The 19,988-nt window shown below is 45.7% G+C and overlaps 1 protein-coding gene across 2 annotated transcripts in view; it reads left to right on the top strand.

Moving 5' to 3' along the window:
• LOC107380514 (sucrase-isomaltase, intestinal) overlaps window positions 1–19,988 on the top strand; it is a 138,047-nt gene that overhangs the window by 73,724 nt on the left and 44,335 nt on the right. For both annotated transcript variants that reach the window (XM_054742777.2, XM_054742776.2), the window contains exons 20-23: window positions 14,647–14,703; window positions 18,553–18,677; window positions 18,913–19,001; window positions 19,228–19,277. In XM_054742777.2, the coding sequence (XP_054598752.1) occupies window positions 14,647–14,703; window positions 18,553–18,677; window positions 18,913–19,001; window positions 19,228–19,277 (321 nt within the window). The remainder of the gene's footprint in view (window positions 1–14,646; window positions 14,704–18,552; window positions 18,678–18,912; window positions 19,002–19,227; window positions 19,278–19,988) is intronic.

Raw genomic sequence — 19,988 nt, 5'->3', positions numbered from 1 at the left:
TGGACAATTTGACTTGATTTAAAGTTTTTGATTAATTCACAACAAAAGTATTCTCAAAGTACGCTGAAGAAAGCAATACATCCAGTGACAGTGTACTATTTAAATACAGCTACGACACAATTTAAAACACTTCCTGTCCAAATTTAAAAGTTGCCACCTAGATTTACCTAAGCAAATAGGTACAAGCCTCTTATTGGATAATTACTGCAAGGAAGATTATCTTTCAGCTGGCAAAGAGTTTGTTAACCCCGACTGGTACAATGAGTTGCTTCTCATTTCCGTGTGGAAAGACACATCTTGTGATTGTAGAAAATATGTTAGTCTATTTTAGAAGTGTCAAATCATGCAGAGGAAATATCTAAAGAGATTCCAGCAATTACTAAAATTGGGTTGAGAACTTCCAAACTCATTATTAAAAACTGGTCCGATGAGTCTAGATGGACCCGGTTCCAGAGTGACGGGTGCATCAGGTTAAGAAGAGAGGCGGATAAAGTGATGCACCCATCATGCCTAGTGCCTACTGTACAAGCCTGTGGGGGCAGTGTTATAATGATCTAGGGTTGCTGCAGTTGGTTAGGTCTAGGTTCAGCGACAGGATGTGCTCCAAGAATGAGGTCAGCTGACTACCTGAATGTACTAAATAACCAGGTTATTCCATCTTCCCTGATGGCACGGACACATTCCAATATGACAATGCCAGGATTTGCCAGGCTCAAATAATGAAAGAGTGGTGCAGGGAGCATTAGACATCATTTTCACACATGGAATGGCCACCACAGTATCTAGACCTTAACCCCATTGAGAATCATTGGGATGTAATGGAGAAGGTTTTGTGCAGCGGTCAGACTCGACCATCATCAGTGCAAGATCTTGGTGAAACACTAATGCAACACTGGATGGAAATAAAACTTGTGACACCGAAGAAGCATATTGAAACAATGCAACAGCAAATGTGTGCTGTAATCCAAACTAAAAGCTGTCCAACGGCATTGGAGTGGGTGACCTTTTTGGTTTTTGGGTGGCAATTTTTGGTGTGCGCCAGGCAGTGTGTAATATGAAAATGAATGATGACGTCTGATGGTTTTTCTGATCAGAAAAGGGTACAATGCATTCAATGGATCAGGGATGAGGTCTTGTGGATGGGTGCTGTGTCTACAATAATGGGGAGAGATAGAGCTGAGCCAGCAGGCAGATTTCTAAATTTGGGTAGTAACCAAAACAATTAGATTGTAGATATAAGCAGCCAAAATGAGTTTTCTCTGCAGGGTGGCTGGGCTCTCCTTTAGAGAAAGGGTGAGAAGCTCGGTCATATGGGAGGGTCTTGAAGTAGATCCGCTGTTCCTCCATTTGAAAATGAGCCAATTGAGGTGGCTTGGGCATCTGGTTAGGATGCCTCCTGGATCCCTCCCTGATGAGGTTTGCCAGGTGCATCCAACTGGGTGGAGACCTAAAAAAGACCCAGGACATGCTGGTAGAGGGGCAATGTTTCTAATCTGGCCAGGCAATGCCTTAGGATCCCCCTGGAGGAGCTGGCCCATGTGGCTGGGAAGAAGTAAATCTGGGCCTCTCTGCTTAAGCCGTTGCCCCGTGACCCGACCCCACATAGATGGAGAAAAAAGGGTAGATGGAGATTATAAAATGTAATTTACTAAAATTCTGTCAATCTAAGCAAACAATCAGAAAGCATCAAAGTACTGGGGGACAGAGGAGTGAAAAGACTCAACAAGAAACCCCCAGCAGAACACTCATGATGGTCAATGACCTGGGTTATTAAGAGAGCAGGAAGGAGGCACAACCTGTCAGTTGTGAGCCTTCCCCCAACTGTCTCAAATAAAAATATGTTTTTTGTCCTTGGGTGCCTTATGGTGAAGTAGTCAACAACAACAAAAAAATTAAACAGGGAAACCAAATTCAAAACTACAGCATGCCACGCCCCAGGTATATGGACCTGTCTCACCGGCCACTTTATTGGGTTCACCTTGCTAGTACCAAACTGGACACCCTTTTGCCCTCAGACCTGTCTTAATTTGTAATACATTTTGGTCCATATTGACATGATTGCATCACACAGTTGCTGCAGATTTGTCGGTTGCACAACCATGATGCAAATCTCCCATTTTGCCACATACCAAAGGTCCTCTATTGGATTGAGATCTGATGAATGTGGAGGCCATTTCAGTACAGTGAACTCCAGTTTGAGATTATTCAAGTGTTATGACATGGCACATTATCCTACTGGAAGTAGCCATCAGAAGATGGGTACACTGTGGTCATAAACAGATGGGCATGTTCGGCAACAATACTCAGGTAAGCGGTGGTGTTGCAGTGATGATCAATTAGTTCTAAGGGGCCCAACGTGTGCCAAGAAAATGCCCCTACACCATCACACCACCAGCAGCAGCCTGAACCATTGATACAAAGCAGAATGGACCCATGCTTTTATGTTGTTGATGCCAAATTCTGACTCTACCACCCAAAAGTTGCAGCAAAACTCGAGACTCATCAGAGCAGGCAACATTTTCTAATCTTTTATAGTCCAATTTTGGTGAGCCTGTGCAAATTGTCCAGCCCCAGTGTCCTGTTCTTAGTTGACAGGAGTGGCACCCGGTGTGACCTTCTGCTGCTGTAGCCCATCCACCTCAAGGTTCGACATGTTGTGCGTTCAGAGATGCTCTTCTGCATACCTTGGTTGTGATTCATGGTTATTTGAGTTACTGTTGCCTTTCTATCAGCTCGAACCAGTCTGGCCATTCTCATTTGACCTCTGGCATCAAAAGGCATTTTCGCCCACAGAACTAACGCCTTAGGGGGTGTTTCCCACTTTGACCTTGGGGCTTCCAGTCCATTCTCTGCACAGCTGTTTCTGTACACAATGCTAGCCACTTGGCTGTGACGTTCCATGAATGCTTTCTCTGCCAGCATCTTACACCCTGCATTTATGTGGTGGATTGTCTCAGGGGCCTAGCCTACACCTTGGGTCTTGTCTTATGTGGTAGATCTTGGCCTCTGTTGCGCTGGTGTTCAGGGTCTGTTCCTGTGCACCCATGATGAGTGCCTCTGTGCTGCCCTTCAGACCAGCTCTTTCTAGCCATTGGTAGGATTTCTTGGTATCAGCGACTTCAGTTATCTGTAGGTGGTATGTCCCATGTAGGGGTTTGTCCTCCTATGATGGTATTTCCAGGACTTCCTCTTCTGTTCACCTTTGTCTGAGACTTTCACTAAGCATGTCATCTTCTGGAGCCTTATCCTTGATGTACTTTTGCATTTTGGATTTTTCATTCTGGACAGTGCCTCTCACACTCACCAGTCCTCGACCTCCTTGTTAACGGTACTGTTCCATCTCAGTGTGCTGGGCTTGGGATGAAACCCTCCATGCATGGTTAGGAGCTTCCATGTTTTAACATCTGTGGTCTGTATTTCTTCCTTTGGCCATCTTATTATTCATGCATATCTTGTCATGACTCCCAATCCTTCACCCTCCTCTGCCTTCATGCAGCACACCTGGTCCCCTCACCAAGCTCCAGCCAAGCCCTGTTTTCCCTAGCAACCTCAGTCAGCATCACAATCAACTCCATTCATCCCACCTGTTCCTGTAATCAGCTTCATCCACTTCACCTGCTCCTGACTCCTCAGCTCATCACTCACACCTGTTCCCCCTGCTACAAAAGAACCAGTCATCCAGTCATTCAGTGCCAGATTATTGAAAACATTTGCCAGTAAATTCTCCAGCCATCCACCCTGCCTGATCTCTGCCTCCAGACCTCGTTCTTTGCCTGACTCCTGCCTTGTATTCTGCCTGCCACACGACCTTCGCCTGTCCTCTACCACGTCTCCTGCCCGTTCCCTGTCTCTGCATGTCCGATCTGGTTTTGACCCTCACCTCCTCTTCGACTCTGTCTCCAGCCTCACCCACCTCTGGTAACTCCACATCCAAATAAAGACTTTTAAAGGTGCTTTACAGTGTTTGGTGTCATTACTGGTCCTTCTAGTTCAGTTCATGACAGAATAATCTGGCCACAATATGGACTCGACACCAACACAAGAGCAGCGACTCAGAGTAGAACGCAGCATCTTGTTTTTGGAGACCAGGATGGCCATGCTCATGGAGCTACTCCGAACCAGCAAACAGGCTCATCAGGTGACCGGCACCCGGATACAAGGTTTAGCAGTCACGCCGCTCAAGCCTCAGATCCCTCCGTTCCGTCCACGTCCAGCAGTGGTCCCGGAGGATGCATCGCATCCTGCCTCGGCGGTGGTCCCGGAGGACGCATCGCATCCTGCTCTGGCGGTGGTCCCGGAGGACGCATTGCATCCTGCTCTGGCAGTGGTCCCGGAGGACGCATCACACCCTGCCTCGGCGGTGGTCCCAGAAGATGCATCGCATCCTGCCTCGGCGGTGGTCCCGGAGGATGCATCGCATCCTGCCTTGGCGGTGGTCCCAGAGGACGCATCGCATCCTGCTTCGGCGGTGGTCCCGGTGGATGCACCACATCCGGACCAGCTCTTCAACGAGGCTCCGGTCCAGCTCTTCCACGAGGCTCCGGTCCAGCTCTTCCACGAGGCTCCGGTCCAGCTCTTCCAAGAGGCTCTGGTCCAGCTCTTCCAAGAGGCTCAGCCCAGTTCGGTGCCTCCAGTCCAAGGGTCGACGCCTCCAGTCTCAAAGTCGACAGAAATCAACGTCTCCTGTCTCAAAGTCGACACCCCAGTGTTTCAGTCTCAAGCTTTCCTGTCTCAAGAGTCCCCACAAGTGTCTACGTCCCCAGAGTTCCCAGAGTCTACGTCCCTGTCTCCAGAGATCCTGTCTCCAGAGTTCCCGTCTCCCCCAGTCCCAGAGTCTACGTCCCCACCAGTCCAAGAGTCTACGTCCCCACCAGTCCCAGAGTTCCCTCTGTCCCCTCAGTCTCTAGAGTCCCCTCTTAGTCTTCCTCCTCTAGTGTCCCCTCTTAGTCTTCCTCCTCTAGTGTCCCCTCTTATTCGTCCTCCTCTAGTGTCCCCTCTTAGTCGTCCTCCTCTAGTGTCCCCTCTTAGTCGTCCTCCTCTAGTGTCCCTTCTTAGTCGTCCTCCTTTAGTGTCCCCTCTTAGTCCTCATCCTCTAGTGTCCCCTCTTAGTCATCCTCCTCTAGTGTCCCCTCTTAGTCCTCATCCTCTAGTGTTCCCTCTTAGTCCTCTGGTGTCCCCTCTTACTCCTCGTCCTCTAGTGTCCCCTCTTAATCCTCGTCCTCTACTGTCCCCTCAGTGTCTTAGCCCAGAGTCCCCTCTTAGTCCTCCTCCTCTAGTGTCCCCTCAGTGTCTTAGTCCTCGTCCTCTAGTGTCCCCTCAGTGTCTTAGCACTAGTCCTCTAGTGTCCCCTCAGTGTCTAAGCCCTCATCCTCTAGTGTCCCCTCAGTGTCTTAGCCCTCTTCCTCTAGTGTCCCCTCAGTGTCTTAGCCCAGAGTCCCCTCTTAGTCCTCGTCCTCTAGTGTCCTCTCAGCATCTTAGCCCAGAGTCCCCTCTTAGTCCTCGTCCTCTAGTGTCCCCTCAGTGTCTTCGCCCAGAGTCCCCTCTTAGTCCTCGTCCTCTAGTGTCCTCTCAGCATCTTAGCCCAGAGTCCCCTCTTACTCCTCGTCCTCTAGTGTCCCCTTAGCGTCTTCGCCCAGAGTCCCCTCTTAGTCCTCGTCCTCTAGTGTCCTCTCAGCATCTTAGCCCAGAGTCCCCTCTTAGTCCTCGTCCTCTAGTGTCCCCTCAGTGTCTTTGTCCTCGTCCTCTAGTGTCCCCTCAGTGTCTTAGCCCTCGTCCTCTAGTGTCCCCTCAGTGCCTTAGCCCTCGTCCTCTAGTGTCCCCTCAGTGTCTTAGCCCAGAGTCCCCTCTTAGTCCTCGTCCTCTAGTGTCCCCTCAGTGTCTTAGCCCGGAGTCCCTTCTTAGTCCTCGTCCTCTAGTGTCCCCTCAGTGTCTTAGCCCGGAGTCCCCTCTTAGTCCTCGTCCTCCAGTGTCCTCTATCCCCAGACTCCCGCAGTCCTGGCTCCTGGGTCCCCGTCGCCGGCCCCACAGACTCCTCTGGCCCTCCCTCCTGGTCCCCCTCCTCCCGCCCTGCTCTGGTTTCCTGTGGGCGTCTGGTATCCGCCCTTGATGGGGGGGTTCTGTCCTGACTCCCAATCCTTCACCCTCCTCTGCCTTCATGCAGCACACCTGGTCCCCTCACCAAGCTCCAGCCAAGCCCTGATTTCCCTAGCAACCTCAGTCAGCATCACAATCAACTCCATTCATCCCACCTGTTCCTGTAATCAGCTTTATCTACTTCACCTGCTCCTGACTCCTCAGCTCATCACTCACCTGTTTCCCCTGCTACAAAAGAACCAGCCATCCAGTCATTCAGTGCCAGATTATTGAAAACATTTGCCAGTAAATTCTCCAGCCATCCACCCTGCCTGATCTCTGCCTCCGGACCTCGTTCTTTGCCTGACCCCTGCCTTGTATTCTGCCTGCCACCACGACCTTCGCCTGTCCTCTACCACGTCTCCTGCCTGTTCCTTGTCTCTGCATGTCCGATCTGGTTTTGACCCTCACCTCCTCTTCGACTCTGTCTCCAGCCTCGCCCACCTCTGGTAACTCCACATCCAAATAAAGACTTTTAAAGGTGCTTTACAGTGTCTGGTGTCATTACTGGTCCTTCTAGTTCAGTTCATGACAGAATAATCTGGCCACAACATGGACTCGACACCAACACAGGAGCAGCGACTCAGAGTAGAGCACAGCATCTTGGTTTTGGAGACCAGGATGGCCATGCTCATGGAGCTACTCCGAACCAGCAAACAGGCTCGTCAGGTGACCGGCGCCCGGATCCAAGGTTTAGCACTCATGCCGCTCAAGCCTCAGATCCCTCCGTTCCGTCCACGTCCAGCAGTGGTCCCGGAGGACAGGGGCATCACAATCTTTTAAAGGTGCTTTACAGTGTTTGGTGGCATTACCGGTCCTTCTAGTTCAGTTCGTGACATATCTGAGATATTCATATGACTGAGATTCCCTTGATCTCTGCTCTGTTAGACTTTTATGTCTTAAATGTGATCCTAAAAATCTGTATTTTCTATGGTCTCAGTAAGAACCACTGCTTATTTATACCACCTCTTTTTCTAAGTACTGAGTGGCCACACTGCTGCACTCAAACAGTCACCTGCAGATGTCAGGACAACAGTGGGTTATGTCACCATGACTCTGTCCTCCAGGTTTTTTCAGGACTGTACCAGAGAATCCAGTGTATGTAACACATGTGTCAGGCCTTTTCTTTATTCCATTCTTTCTCCATCTCTCTCTTTTCATCCCATTGTCTGTCTCTGCAGTTCTGTAATGTTGCTCTTTCTATATCATTCAGATCAGTGCTCCAACCTTGATCTCTGTGATAAACTGAGAGGATTTCTCGTACTCTCCCTCTACCATCCCCTCTGGTCTTCAATCACACTTTCACTTTGTCCTCATGCCGATAACTCCCTTTTCTTTTTAACTCAACCTTTCATCAAATGTTGGCTCCCATCTGAATTATCTTAATCAGCTGCTCCTGACTTCCCCCTGTGATCACATTCCATTGCATCAAATATCTCACTCTCATGTTCAGTCTGTGGCTCTCTGCCCCTGTCATCTACCCCAGCTATTATCTGATCATTCTGCCACTGTTAATCTTTGGCCCACCAGATCAAATCTTACCTCATGGCTAACTCAACTTCAGAGGCCATAAATGAGGATATAGGCCTTATGCCTTGTCACCTTCATTTAAAGTTAGCTGAGATGCCATGTCCTGCAGACCTTTCATATCAGTCAGTGGGGTGAATGATAGGCGCCACCAGCAAATCAGACACCAGAAAACAAGGTATGGAGGAAGAATATTTCCTCAGGCTGTCGCACCACAAGTTGTGCAATGATTCTTACTTTTTGATCTGTGTCAAGCTGCAAAGAAGGCCCCTAAGGCCAAATAAGCCAACCAATTTTCCTGGAAGATATGCCATAGCAGTTACTAAACACGGTTTACAAGTTTTACAGTTTAATGCATACATTCCTTTATGTGAAGCATTTTAAAAGTCGAAATAGATTTCAGGGAATAAAACTAAATTACCAAAAAGGTTTTCTGTCCACCACATATAAGAATAGCTAACTGGACACAGAAACATATTGTGGAAGTTGAAGCTTAAAGAAAGCAAGCTTCCTGAGTTGCTGGCTGTCAAACTAGTTTTTTTAAGTCCACAAAAACAAAGAGAAATTCTTCCCGAATAGAAAAAAAAATGCCATCGATGATTTTCAGATGCATATTTTAATGGAGTCACATAATTCTTATCTTGTTTTTGTATGTTAAAATATTAAAATGACCTAATATTTTAGCTGTAATTAGTTCATTAATAACATTGATACAAAAATAAAGAAAGAAAAACCTGCAATGGTCACCAACAACATAAACTCTAACCCCAACCAAGAAAAATTAGACAATGCTGTTCAAAGTCAAGTTCAAGTTTATTTATATAGCGCCAAATCACGACAAAAGTCGTCTCAAAGCACTTCACACAGTAAACATTTCAATACAGTTCAATTCATTAAGCCATTCAGTAAGACTTTTTTAACGTATATATATATATATATATATATATATATATATATATATATATATATATATATGGAAACCCCAGAAATCAAACAATGAACTTCTCAGCATGCTCTTTAATTAGTTGCTCCTTTCCTCCCAATTTTAAATTCACCAGACCTTCCCCTTTATCTTTGTCAGTTCAATAACATATCTTGTAAAGCTACAACTTATTTGGTGAAACTGAAACATGTCAAATGTTCAAGAAAAGAGATGGTTAGAAGCGTCATTGCCTTTGGCAAATGGCCTTGACCTACACAGTCGACACTAGTATTTCTTTTTTTTAAGACACACTTGCAGTCTTCTCTTCTTTTTGTTGTGCTCCCTGTGTTTATCCATTTCACTCTCCTTGTGTTCTGCACTGTCAGAGAGCAAAGGGAAGTGACAATGCGTGTCTATTGATTGCCCCTGTCTGTCCACCACCTTAAGCTATCAAAGGCTGTCACCTATCAGTCGTCTCGGCGCTGTCTTTTCTGCCATCCATTGCGTCATTGCACTGCAGATGAAATGTGACAAGGAGCTTTGTGGAAAACTTTTTTTTATTACATGATGGGCAGTTATACAATGGCTTTTGTAAATGGAAACATTTTATCTTTTTTTTAACACCTTGTGGTGATTTACAGCCAAAGAAACAATCTGTACTTTTTTCCTGTGTGTTTTGGCTTTTTTTCCTCTCATCTTTATCCTCGAAAAAATAAAACACGAGGATCGATACAGTGAGTTTGCATTTCTGACCACAAACACAAATCTAATGTTTATTTATTAATAAAGACAACAGACATAAAATTTAACAATAAAAAAAATGAAATATTGCATATTCACAGGATCTTTCATGGAGGTAAAGTCAAAGAGTCGGAGTACCCGGCCCGAAGGGTTATCGGGGTCCCTCCCTGGGGCCAGGCCTGGGGTTGGGGCCCATGAGCGAGCGCCTGGTGGCCGGGCTTTCGCCCATGGAGCCCGGCCAGGCCCAGCCCGAACCGGATACATGGGCTCATCCAACTGTGGACCCACCGCCCGCAGGAGGAACATGAAGGGTCCGGTGCAATGTGGATCGGGTGGCAGACCAAGGCGGGAGCCTTGACGGTCCGATCCCCGGACAAGAAAACTGGTTTTTGGGACATGGAACGTCACCTTGCTGGCGGGGAAGGAGCAGGAGCTTGTGGCAGAGGTTGAGCGGTACGGGCTAGATATAGTCGGACTCACCTTGACACATAGCATTGGCTCTGGAACCCAAGTCCTTGAGAGGGGTTGGTCACTCTCCTTTGCTGGAGTTGCTCCGGGTGAGAGGCGGAGGGCTGGGGTTGGCTTTTTGTTAGCCCCAAGACTTTCTGCCTGTGTGTTGGGGTTTACCCCGGGGGACGAGAGGGTAGCTTCCCTGCGCCTTCGGGTCGGGGAACGGGTCCTGACTGTTGTTTGTGCTTATGGGCCAAATATCAGTTCAGAGTACCCACCCTTTTTGGAGTCCCTGGGACGAGTGCTAGATAGTGCTCCATCAGGGGACTCCATTGTCCTGCTGGGGGACTTCAATGCTCACGTGGGCAATGACAGCTTGACCTGGAGGGGTGTGATTGGGAGGAATGGCCCGCCTGGTCTGAGCTCGAGTGGTGTTTCGTTATTGGACTTCTGTGCAAGCCACAGTTTGGCCATAACGAACACCATGTTCGAACATAAGGATGCCCATCAGTACACTTGGTACCAGGGCAGCCCAGGTCGCAGGTCGATGATAGACTTTGTAGTCGTATCATCTGACCTGCGGCCGTATGTTTTGGACACCCGAGTGAAGAGAGGAGTGGAGTGGAGCTGTCAACTGATCACCACCTGGTGGTGAGTTGGATCAGATGGCAGGGGAAGATGCATCGTAGACCTGGCAGACCCAAACGCATAGTGAGGGTCTGCTGGGAACGTCTGGCAGAAGAACCTGTTAAGACGGTCTTCAACTCCCACCTCCGGCAGAGCTTTGACCGTGTCCCGAGAGCAGTGGGGGACATTGACTCCGAGTGGGCCTTGTTCCACTCTGCGATTGTTGAGGCGGCTGATGCTAGCTATGGTCGCAAGGTGGCCGGTGCCAGGTGTGGTGGCAACCCCCGTACCTGCTGGTGGACACCATAGGTTCGGGGAGCCGTCTGGCTGAAGAAGGAGAACTACAGGGCGTGGCTCGTCTGTGGGTCTCCGGAGGCAGCAGACAAGTACCGCATAGCCAAGCGGGGTGCAGCAGTGGCAGTTGCAGAGGCAAAATCTCGGGCGTGGGAGGAGTTTGGTGAGGCCATGGAGAAAGACTATCGATCGGCTCCAAAGAGGTTCTGGCAAATTGTCCGGCGCTTCAGGAGAGGAAGACAGCAACTCGCTCACACTGTTTACAGTGGGGATGGGGAGCTGCTGACGTCGACTGGGGCTATAGTCGGACGGTGGAAGGAATACTTTGAGGAGCTCCTCAATCTCACCTATGTGGATTCCGAGGTGGAACCAGAGCCGGGAGACCTGGGGATGGACTGTCCAATCTCGGGGGCAGATGTTGCTGAGGTAGTCAAACAACTACACAGTGGCGGAGTCCCGGGGGCGGATGAGGTTCGTCCTGGGTATCTCAAGGCTATGGATGTTGTAGGGCTGTCATGGTTGACATGTCTCTGCAACATTGCGTGGTCATCGGGGGCAGTTCCTGTGGAGTGGCAGACCGGGGTGGTGGTCCCCATCTTTAAGAAGGGTAACCTGAGGGTGTGTTCCAACTATAGGGGGATCACACTCCTCAGCCTCCCTGGAAAGGTCTACTCCAAGGTACTGGAGAGGAGAGTCCGATCGATAGTTGAATCTCAGATTGAGGAGGAGCAATGTGGTTTTCGTCCTGGCCGTGGAACTGTGTACCAGCTCTATACCCTTGCAAGGGTGATGGAGGGGGCATGTGAGTTTGCCCAACCAATCCACATGTGTTTTGTGGATTTAGAGAAGGCTTATGACCGTGTCCCCAGGGGCACCCTGTGGGGGACGCTCCAGGAGTATGGGGTGGGTGGCTTTCTGTTAAGGGACATTCAGTCCCTTTACCAGAGGATTATGAGTTTGGTCCGCATAGCCGGTAGTAAGTCTGACCTGTTCCCGGTGAGGGTTGGACTCCGCCAGGGCTGCCCTTTGTCACCGGTTCTGTTCATTACCTTTATGGACACAATTTCTAGGCGCAGCCGTGGTGTGGAGTGTGTCGAGTTTGGTGGCAGGAGAATCTCGTCTTTGCTTTTTGCGGATGATGTGGTCCTCCTAGCTTCATCCAGCTCTGACCTTCAGCTCTTGCTGGCTAGGTATGCGGCCGAGTGTGAAGCGGCTGGGATGAGGATCAGCACCTCCAAATCTGAGACCATGGTTCTCGACCAGAAAAGGGTGGCTTGCTAACTCCGGGTCGGGGGAGAGGTCCTACCTCAAGTGGAGGAGTTTAAGTATCTTGGGGTCTTGTTCACGAGTGAGGGTAGGAGGGATCGGGAGATCGACAGCCGGATTGGTTCAGCATCTGCAGTGATGCGGACGCTGAGCCGATCTGTCGTGGTGAAGAGGGAGCTGAGCCAGAAAGCCAGGCTCTCGATTTACCGGTCGATCTACGTCCAATCCTCACCTATGGTCATGAGCTTTGGGTAATAACCGAAAGAACGAGATCGCGGTTACAAGCGGCCGAAATGAGTTTCCTCCGTAGGGTGGCCGGGCTCAGCCTTAGAGATAGGGTGAGGAGCTCAGACATTCGGGAGGGACTCGGAGTAGAACCGCTGCTCTTCCGAATCGAAAGGAGCCAGTTGAGGTGGTTTGGGCATCTGGTCAGGATGCCTCCTGGACGGAGGTGTTTCGGGCATGTCCTGCCGGCAGGAGGCCCCCAGGTCGACCCAGGATACATTGGAGTAGCCTGGCAAGCCAGACTAAATAAATGTATTATTTAGTCTGGCCATGCTCCATTGACGGCTCTCGGTTGTGGGGCGGGTTCTACCGTTGTCTTTCAAATGATCTCCGCATTCCACTGGACAATGAATGTGACATACTCTTGTTTCACTCTGTTGCATCATCCCACCCACCAGGCATATAGAGTGCCCTGATTGGCCCACAAAGCGGATAAAGCTCTGTGATTTGTTCACTAAGCAGATAGAGCACTATGACTGGCCCACCATTATGGACCAATCACAGCTCTTTATGTGTTTGAAACCCCTCTAGAGAGCTGTGATTGGCTAGCCAGAGTCCTGGTAGGAGCTGCTGAGGTTCCAATGGAGCATGCCTAGACCAAACTTTGCAAAGCAAGAATTTGGTCTAGTTCACTAGGCTAACATTGGATAGGTTACATCTCCAATCTGGTCCGGGAATGCCTTGGGGTCCTGCCGGAGGAGCTGGTGGAGAAGGCAGGGGAGAGGACCGTCTGGAGCTCCCTAGTTGGGATGCTGCCCCCGCGAACCGCACCCGGATAAGCGGAGGAAGACGACGACGACGGCATATTGTGCATACATGAAATAATTTGCTATCTGTTGGTTCTGATCATATCTTGAAGACAGGGGTTATATTGTTTCTAGTGGTGATCACAAATGAATGCTGATCATTATGACATGCGGGGTTCCCCAGGTTTCAATTCTTGGACCACTTCTCTTCAATCTCTACATCAGGGGTGGGGAACCCTGGTCCATCGAGGGCCACTATCCAGCATATTTTTGTTTCAACCCTGCTTCAACACAACTGATTTCAATCAGTAGGTGATTGACAGGCTTCTGCAGAGCTTGATGAGCTGCTGAACAGGTGAATCAACCACTGAGTCAGAAGTGTCTGAGCAAAACATGCAGGATACCGGCTCTCGAGAACCAGGGTTCCCCACTCCTGCTCTACATGCTCCCCCTGGGTCAGGTCATGTATTATAACAATGTTACCTATTATAGTTATGTGGCAGTGGTCTCCTAAACTCTGAATGGCAGTGTTTGGAGCAAGTTAATGACTGGATGCAATCAAACTTCCTTCAGTTAACCCTCCCACTGTCTTTATGGGTGACCCCACAAGGAAAGTTGACCATTGAGCAGGATTGATGGTTTATCCCTTGGGTCCACGTGGCAGGGGTGAGGAGTGAGCACCACCTCACCCCTGCCACATGGACCTCAATGGATAAACCATCAATCCTGCTCAATGGTCAGCTTTCCTCACGGGGTCACCCATAAAGACAGCGGGAGGGTTAAACAAAGATAACACTGAAGTTTTTGTCTTTGGAAATAAGAAGAATGGGCTGGAGGTTATAAAACTAAAACTCAGGTTAGAAATGTTGTTGTCATACTTGATTCAGACCTGAGCTTCACAGGTCACATGGCTAATACTAAATCAGCATTTTATCATTGTCAAATAGCATGACTCAGAGGTCTCATGTCCAGATATGATCTGGAGAAACTCATTCGTGCATTTATCTCCAGCAGGCTGGGCTATTGCAATGGTCTTTTGACTGGTCTTCCCAAAAAACCTTTGAAGCAACTGCAGCTTATTCAGAATGCTGCTGCTAGACTCTAGCAGCTAGAGTCTTAACAAGAACCAAGAGAACCGAGCAGGTCACTCCTGTTCTTAAATCTCTACACTGTTTACCAGTAAAATACAAAATTGACTTCAATGTGCTTCTACTAGTTTATAAATCACTCAATGGAATGGGGTCAAAACATATGTTGGATCTCCTTCCTGTATATACACACACATCAGGGCTCTGAGATCCTCAGGAAGCAGTCAGCTGTTAGAACCCTAAATGAGAACCAAACTGGGTAAAGCTGCTTTTAGCTAATATGCTACAAACTCAAATGTGCTTCAACTCTAGTTATGTATTCATCAGCCTTTGAATGTATGCCTCTTAGGCTACACCTTCTTCACTGTAACTGCTCAGCCTTTAACTTAGCCTTTTTATCTTATTCTTACATATAATTTTATTTTTGTATTTCAAATTTGATTTTAAAATCTGCTGTTTGATGTCACATTGATTGAAATGTTTTATCTTCTTCTGGAGAGTACATAGAATTGTGTCTGTGTATGAATTGTGCTATATAAATAAAGCTGCCTTGTCTTGCCTTCTGCAGGGTGTGGAGAGACTCCGGGCATATATTCCAGATGCCGTGTGGTACGATTATGAAACGGTAAGAATGTTTCCCAATGTCCACAATTTCGTTTGTCTGGTTATCACAACACAAAACATGAATGCAATTTTAACAACGGCATTTACAACTAAAGGTTGGTTTCAAATGCATTTTGGTATAAGCCAAATCTGGTTTCCCACAACTGTTGGCAACTAGTATGAGATGCAACATTTTAAGAAAAAAAAAAAAAGCAAATTTTTGCTTTGGGTTTGCATTGAGCTCTTGCTCAGGCATTTTGCATATCTTACACCTGTATTGCACTATTTTTACAAATATACAAATGTTTTCGTCTTAATTATGTCTGATCTTTTCGTGATTTTGCCTCTGATATTGTGTGACATTTTTAATTTCCTTTCAGACACTAAGGTTTTCTAGGCTGCCAATTTCTATCAAGGTTGTTTCAAATTTCTCACACTTTAACATCAACTCATGGGAAGTAAATAAAGAAGCATTTGAGATGTTTTCCAGATTGGTCACTCTGATCATTTTTAGGAACATAATGTATTGCAAACTGTTGGAACCTGTTCAATATTCAATCCAGTTGTGTTTATTTATACAGAGACAGTTCACAAGAGTAATCTCAAGGAACTTTACAAAATAAACATTCCAATTGAGTCTACATATCACTGCACTGAATTCAGTTTCAGTCTCTCTTCAATATTGTATAGCGCCTTTCAGAGTCAGAGGGCTCTACAGAACTTTACACTACAGTGTATCATTTGTCCATTCACACACACATTCAGCTAGGGCTGGGCGATATGGCCTAAAATCAATATCACAATATATTGAGGATGTCTCCTCGATAACGATAAGTGAACGATAACTACAGGTATGCGCAGAAACAAAAGTTGTCCACTAGATGGGGATGTCACGTGTATCGCATTGAGTCACATTTTTATGTGACTCAAGGTGGTACAGCTTGCCAACCTACACACATCTTTTCATTTTTTTAGTATCAAATCTATTGATATGGAAAACAAATTTCACGATAAGAGTCAGAAATTTTGATAATTTTCAATTTATTGCCCAGCCCTATGTTCAGCACAACAGCAGAATTCTCTGTCTGAAGCCAGGATCGAACCATCCGATCACTAGACAACCCGCTCAACCTCCTGAGCTACTGTGCTGCCCGTAATAAAATGCAAATGTGCATACAATGATATCCAAGTTGTTATGTTACACTATTCATTAGATCATACAAGTGAACTGGTAACACTTTACAATAAACGTTCCTCTATTAACGTTAATTAGCACATTACTGAGCATTAATAAACAAAGTGTCCCTTTATTAACCTTCCCAATATTGTTATCTATTAGGTGTTCTTAGGGTTAGGATGGACAATGTTTACTTAGTAATGCATTACTTATTAATTTTAACATTACTATTAAATTGTTGTTTATGTTATTTAATAGTTTATTAATGTTTAATAATGCACTAAGTAATGTTTAGGAAGAGACCCTTATTGCAAAGTGTTACCAGTGTACCTAACTGATCATGATCAGTAACGTTAACCAATATTTCTAAGTTCCATTGCAACAAAGAGAATGGTTTTCATGAAAGCCTTCACATCAAGTTCTTTGTTTGAAACCAGAGCGATAAGACGGTAGTGAGAGTTAGGACAAAGAGAGTCTATGTCCCTGACAGAGAGATAAAAAAAGGTGCAGAACTCCTTCGGGGCCTTATTTAGGCGTCGCAGTGGTGATGTAAAGCGCCCACTGATCAGATGAACGATTAGATTGGCTGTCTTGCTGCTGGCCCCTTGTCCTTGTTGGTCCCAAGTGATTATCTGGGTAGGAGGATGGAAGGGTGGGGGGGGTGTTGATACTGATAAAAATGATCATGAAAACAAATTACAAAGAAAGAAAACAAGAAAAAAAACTGATGGGATGGAGTTGGAGCAGAAATAAAGCATAGTACACAGTGTGGAAAGAAAACATGACAAAAGTGAAGATACAGAAGAAGGAGAGGGATGAAAACTGTAAATTATATAGATATGAGAAGAATAGAGTAGAACTAAGGAGAAGAAGACAAGGCAAGACTGAAGAAGACCTCCTTAAGGCAGACAATGAGGGGAAGATAGGATCTGAAATTGCTTATAGACGCTCCACTAACTCCAACCCACACACACGTCCATACTGTAATAAATGATACACACATAACCTCACATACTTCTTATAAACCTGTGGTGGAAATTGGTGAAAATGCAATGAAAAATAAAGTTAGAGCAGCACAGAAGAGAAAATGATAAGGGAACTAGAGGAGGTGGAGAGAAAAAAATGGTCTAAAGATTCAGAAGGGGGGAAAGGAAACAGTGTGACGTGTTTACTTTTTCACATAATTATAAAAAACATCCCAAGTTTAATAAAATCTCTTCAATTGGATCAATCATTTTACGTTATGCTCTAAACAGCTTTAAAAGCCTTCTGAAGCTTTTCATAGTTCCTTTTGTGACAAAAGCCAATGCTCTCGAACAAAGCGTGTGTGTGGACAGCCAGTGTGCAAAAATAGCAGTGAGGAGCCAGGTCTCAACAAAAAACACATAATAACTGTTTTCTAACAATCTATGGTTAGAAACCGAGGTCGCTATGCCTCACGACCAACACTGTTTAGAGTAGGGTAACATTTAGGTACCATGACAGGAAGTATAGTCCATGAATGAAAGTTGATGGCGATGCACCAAATGGATCCTTGTGGTAACTCTAGAAGAGTTAAGACTTTAGCAGTACACACTGCATTATCCCTTAATTATTTGTCATTAAAAACAATAGATATATGAATCAAACACATTTATATAAAATTTGAGAAACAAAAACAATTCAGATATTTCACTGGCAGTGGGGCGGTCAGCAATTATGCAGGAGGCCTTGGCTAACCCTGCCACTCCTTGAGGATGCCACTGTTTCCTCAATCTTGGTTAACTTTAAACCTAACAACACCCTCAAACTGAAATGGGTCCACCCAAAAGACAAAACATCCAAACAGAAGCTTAGTGGTGTTGTTTATGCAGTCCATTGCAGCTAGGACTGCCCAGACCTTTACACTGGGAAAACTGAACAACAAGTGCATGGCTCAACACACGAGAGACACCTCTTCAGGCCAAGACTCTGCAGTCCACTTACACCTGAAGAACAAGGGACACACCTTTGAAGATGATAAAGAGAAGACAGATGGTTGGAGAGGAGTAATGGAAGCCATCTATGCCAAATGAGAAAAATGTGTGTAGTTGGGATTTATATTTTTAAACTCATATGCAAATGTATGTGGTTTTTATTTATTAACCTCCTCCCTAGGTTGCCTGCAGTACACCTGGCACAGGACAACTGACAAAAACTAGCCCATGGCTAATTTTGGCATATTGCAGTATGTCTGCTGTTAACATGCACTGTCCTGAGTAACTAATAAAAATGAAAAAAACAAAAACAAAAAAAGAGGCAGAACCATATGTAGCACTGTTCTTTTTCAGGTTTGCCATCTTCACATCTCACACATGTTTCCAAAGTTGAGTTCCTTATAAGTCTGGTAGACTTTCTGCGGTCATGTTTTTTCATCTCTTTGATTAAGATGATTAAAAAAATGTTTGTTTGAATTAGATTTGGTTTTGTGTCCATCAGTTTTGAATGAATTCTAAAAAGTGAAGAGAGGAGAAAAACTCACAAAATCAAAGGTTTGATGTCTTAAAGTATGCTAATTAATGCTCGTCACCGTAAGATTAGATTATGAAGTAAAGCTCTGCTGCAACGACTCACCCAACATTTTGTTTTCCTTCTCACTATGTCCCCTCTGCCCTAAGTGGTCTTCATATTTTCTATTTAAGTGTGTGAAATTTAATCTTTTGTCTAATCAATTAGATGGAGCGTCTAGCAGTCCGCAAGAACTATGATGAGCTGTATCTACCAGCTGAAAAGCTTGGCTTACATATCAGAGGGGGTGCCATCCTCCCCACACAGAGGCCTGAGGTCACCACCACATACAGGTATTCAAACACACACACACACACACACACACACACACACACACACACACACACACACACACACACACACACACACACACACACACACACACACACACACACACACACACAACTTGCCATGCTTTGTTTACACACCAGTGCACAAACCAGTGTATTGAGATAAGTGAACCATGGTGTTTCATAAACATTTTGCTGTCTGAATAATAATTCCGCACACCTATCTGTGTGTTTCCAGCCGACGTAACCCCATGGGTTTGATCATTGCTCTAGATGACAACAAGCAGGCAGCCGGGGAACTATTCTGGGATGATGGAGATTCTCGAGGTATTGCTGCTTTTTCCTCAATTTGAGCTTGTATGTTCACGTGTCATGCAGCTTTTTGTTATTTTCACTAATTAAAGGAACTGTCTTTTTTCATCATGTGATAAAAACACTCCTCTATTTGAGCTTAAAGTGTGATTCAGCTCCCACAAGTGGGGGTGGTCACTCATTCGGCTGTGACTAAATGACTCAAACTTTAACATCCCAATCTGTTTGTTTTCCCCCACAGATACAGTTAAAAGTGGCAACTACATCCACTACAGGTTCTCTGTTGTTCATGTAGGTTCCATCACATGCACTCAAACACCAACTCTCCAAATTAAGCTCAGACATTCTCTCTGATCAGTTTCAAGTTCAAAGTTGAAAATTCCTGGGGGCTTTTGGCTTTTCAGTCTAGTTCACCACGCTTGATTGATCCGTGGTGTGCGGCTAAAGCTTTGTTGGATCAAGTAACTGAAGTGAGGATCGCCTCACATGTTTAATGTATGAGAGGAACGCTCTCGGTGTACCATTGCTCTGGTGTTGGAACTTCACATAGGAAATCTGTTGTAACTGCTGTCTGATGCAAATGTTTTGATTGTATTCACTGGTTATTCTGCTGGCATTCTCAGTGTTTGATGTGACTGTTTTAGGACAGAGCTGATGCTTTTGGTTATGTTATTGTCAATGATGAATTTGTAGTTTGTTTAAAGGGGACACTGATTGTTAACAAATGAAGTAAAACATTTAATAATTAACATCTACATGTTGCTGTTTTACACTAAACCTTTAGCTAACAAACACTTAACTTGTATAAATCAGAAGTAGCATATGGGGATTAAACGTTCCCTTATCTAATATCTTGCAGTTTCTATAATGATGAAAGTGGATAAAAAAAAGACAGATAAGAACATTTAGAATGATCAGTGAAACTAAATGGGCTAAAGTATACATTGTATTTTCTACATGTTTTGTTTAACAACTTGTGCTTATCTTTTTTTTTTTTATTCA

The sequence above is a fragment of the Nothobranchius furzeri genome, chromosome 13 (assembly GCF_043380555.1).
Source record: "Nothobranchius furzeri strain GRZ-AD chromosome 13, NfurGRZ-RIMD1, whole genome shotgun sequence".
NCBI classification, from domain to species: domain Eukaryota; kingdom Metazoa; phylum Chordata; class Actinopteri; order Cyprinodontiformes; family Nothobranchiidae; genus Nothobranchius; species Nothobranchius furzeri.
This window is presented reverse-complemented; position numbering and strand designations above follow the sequence as displayed.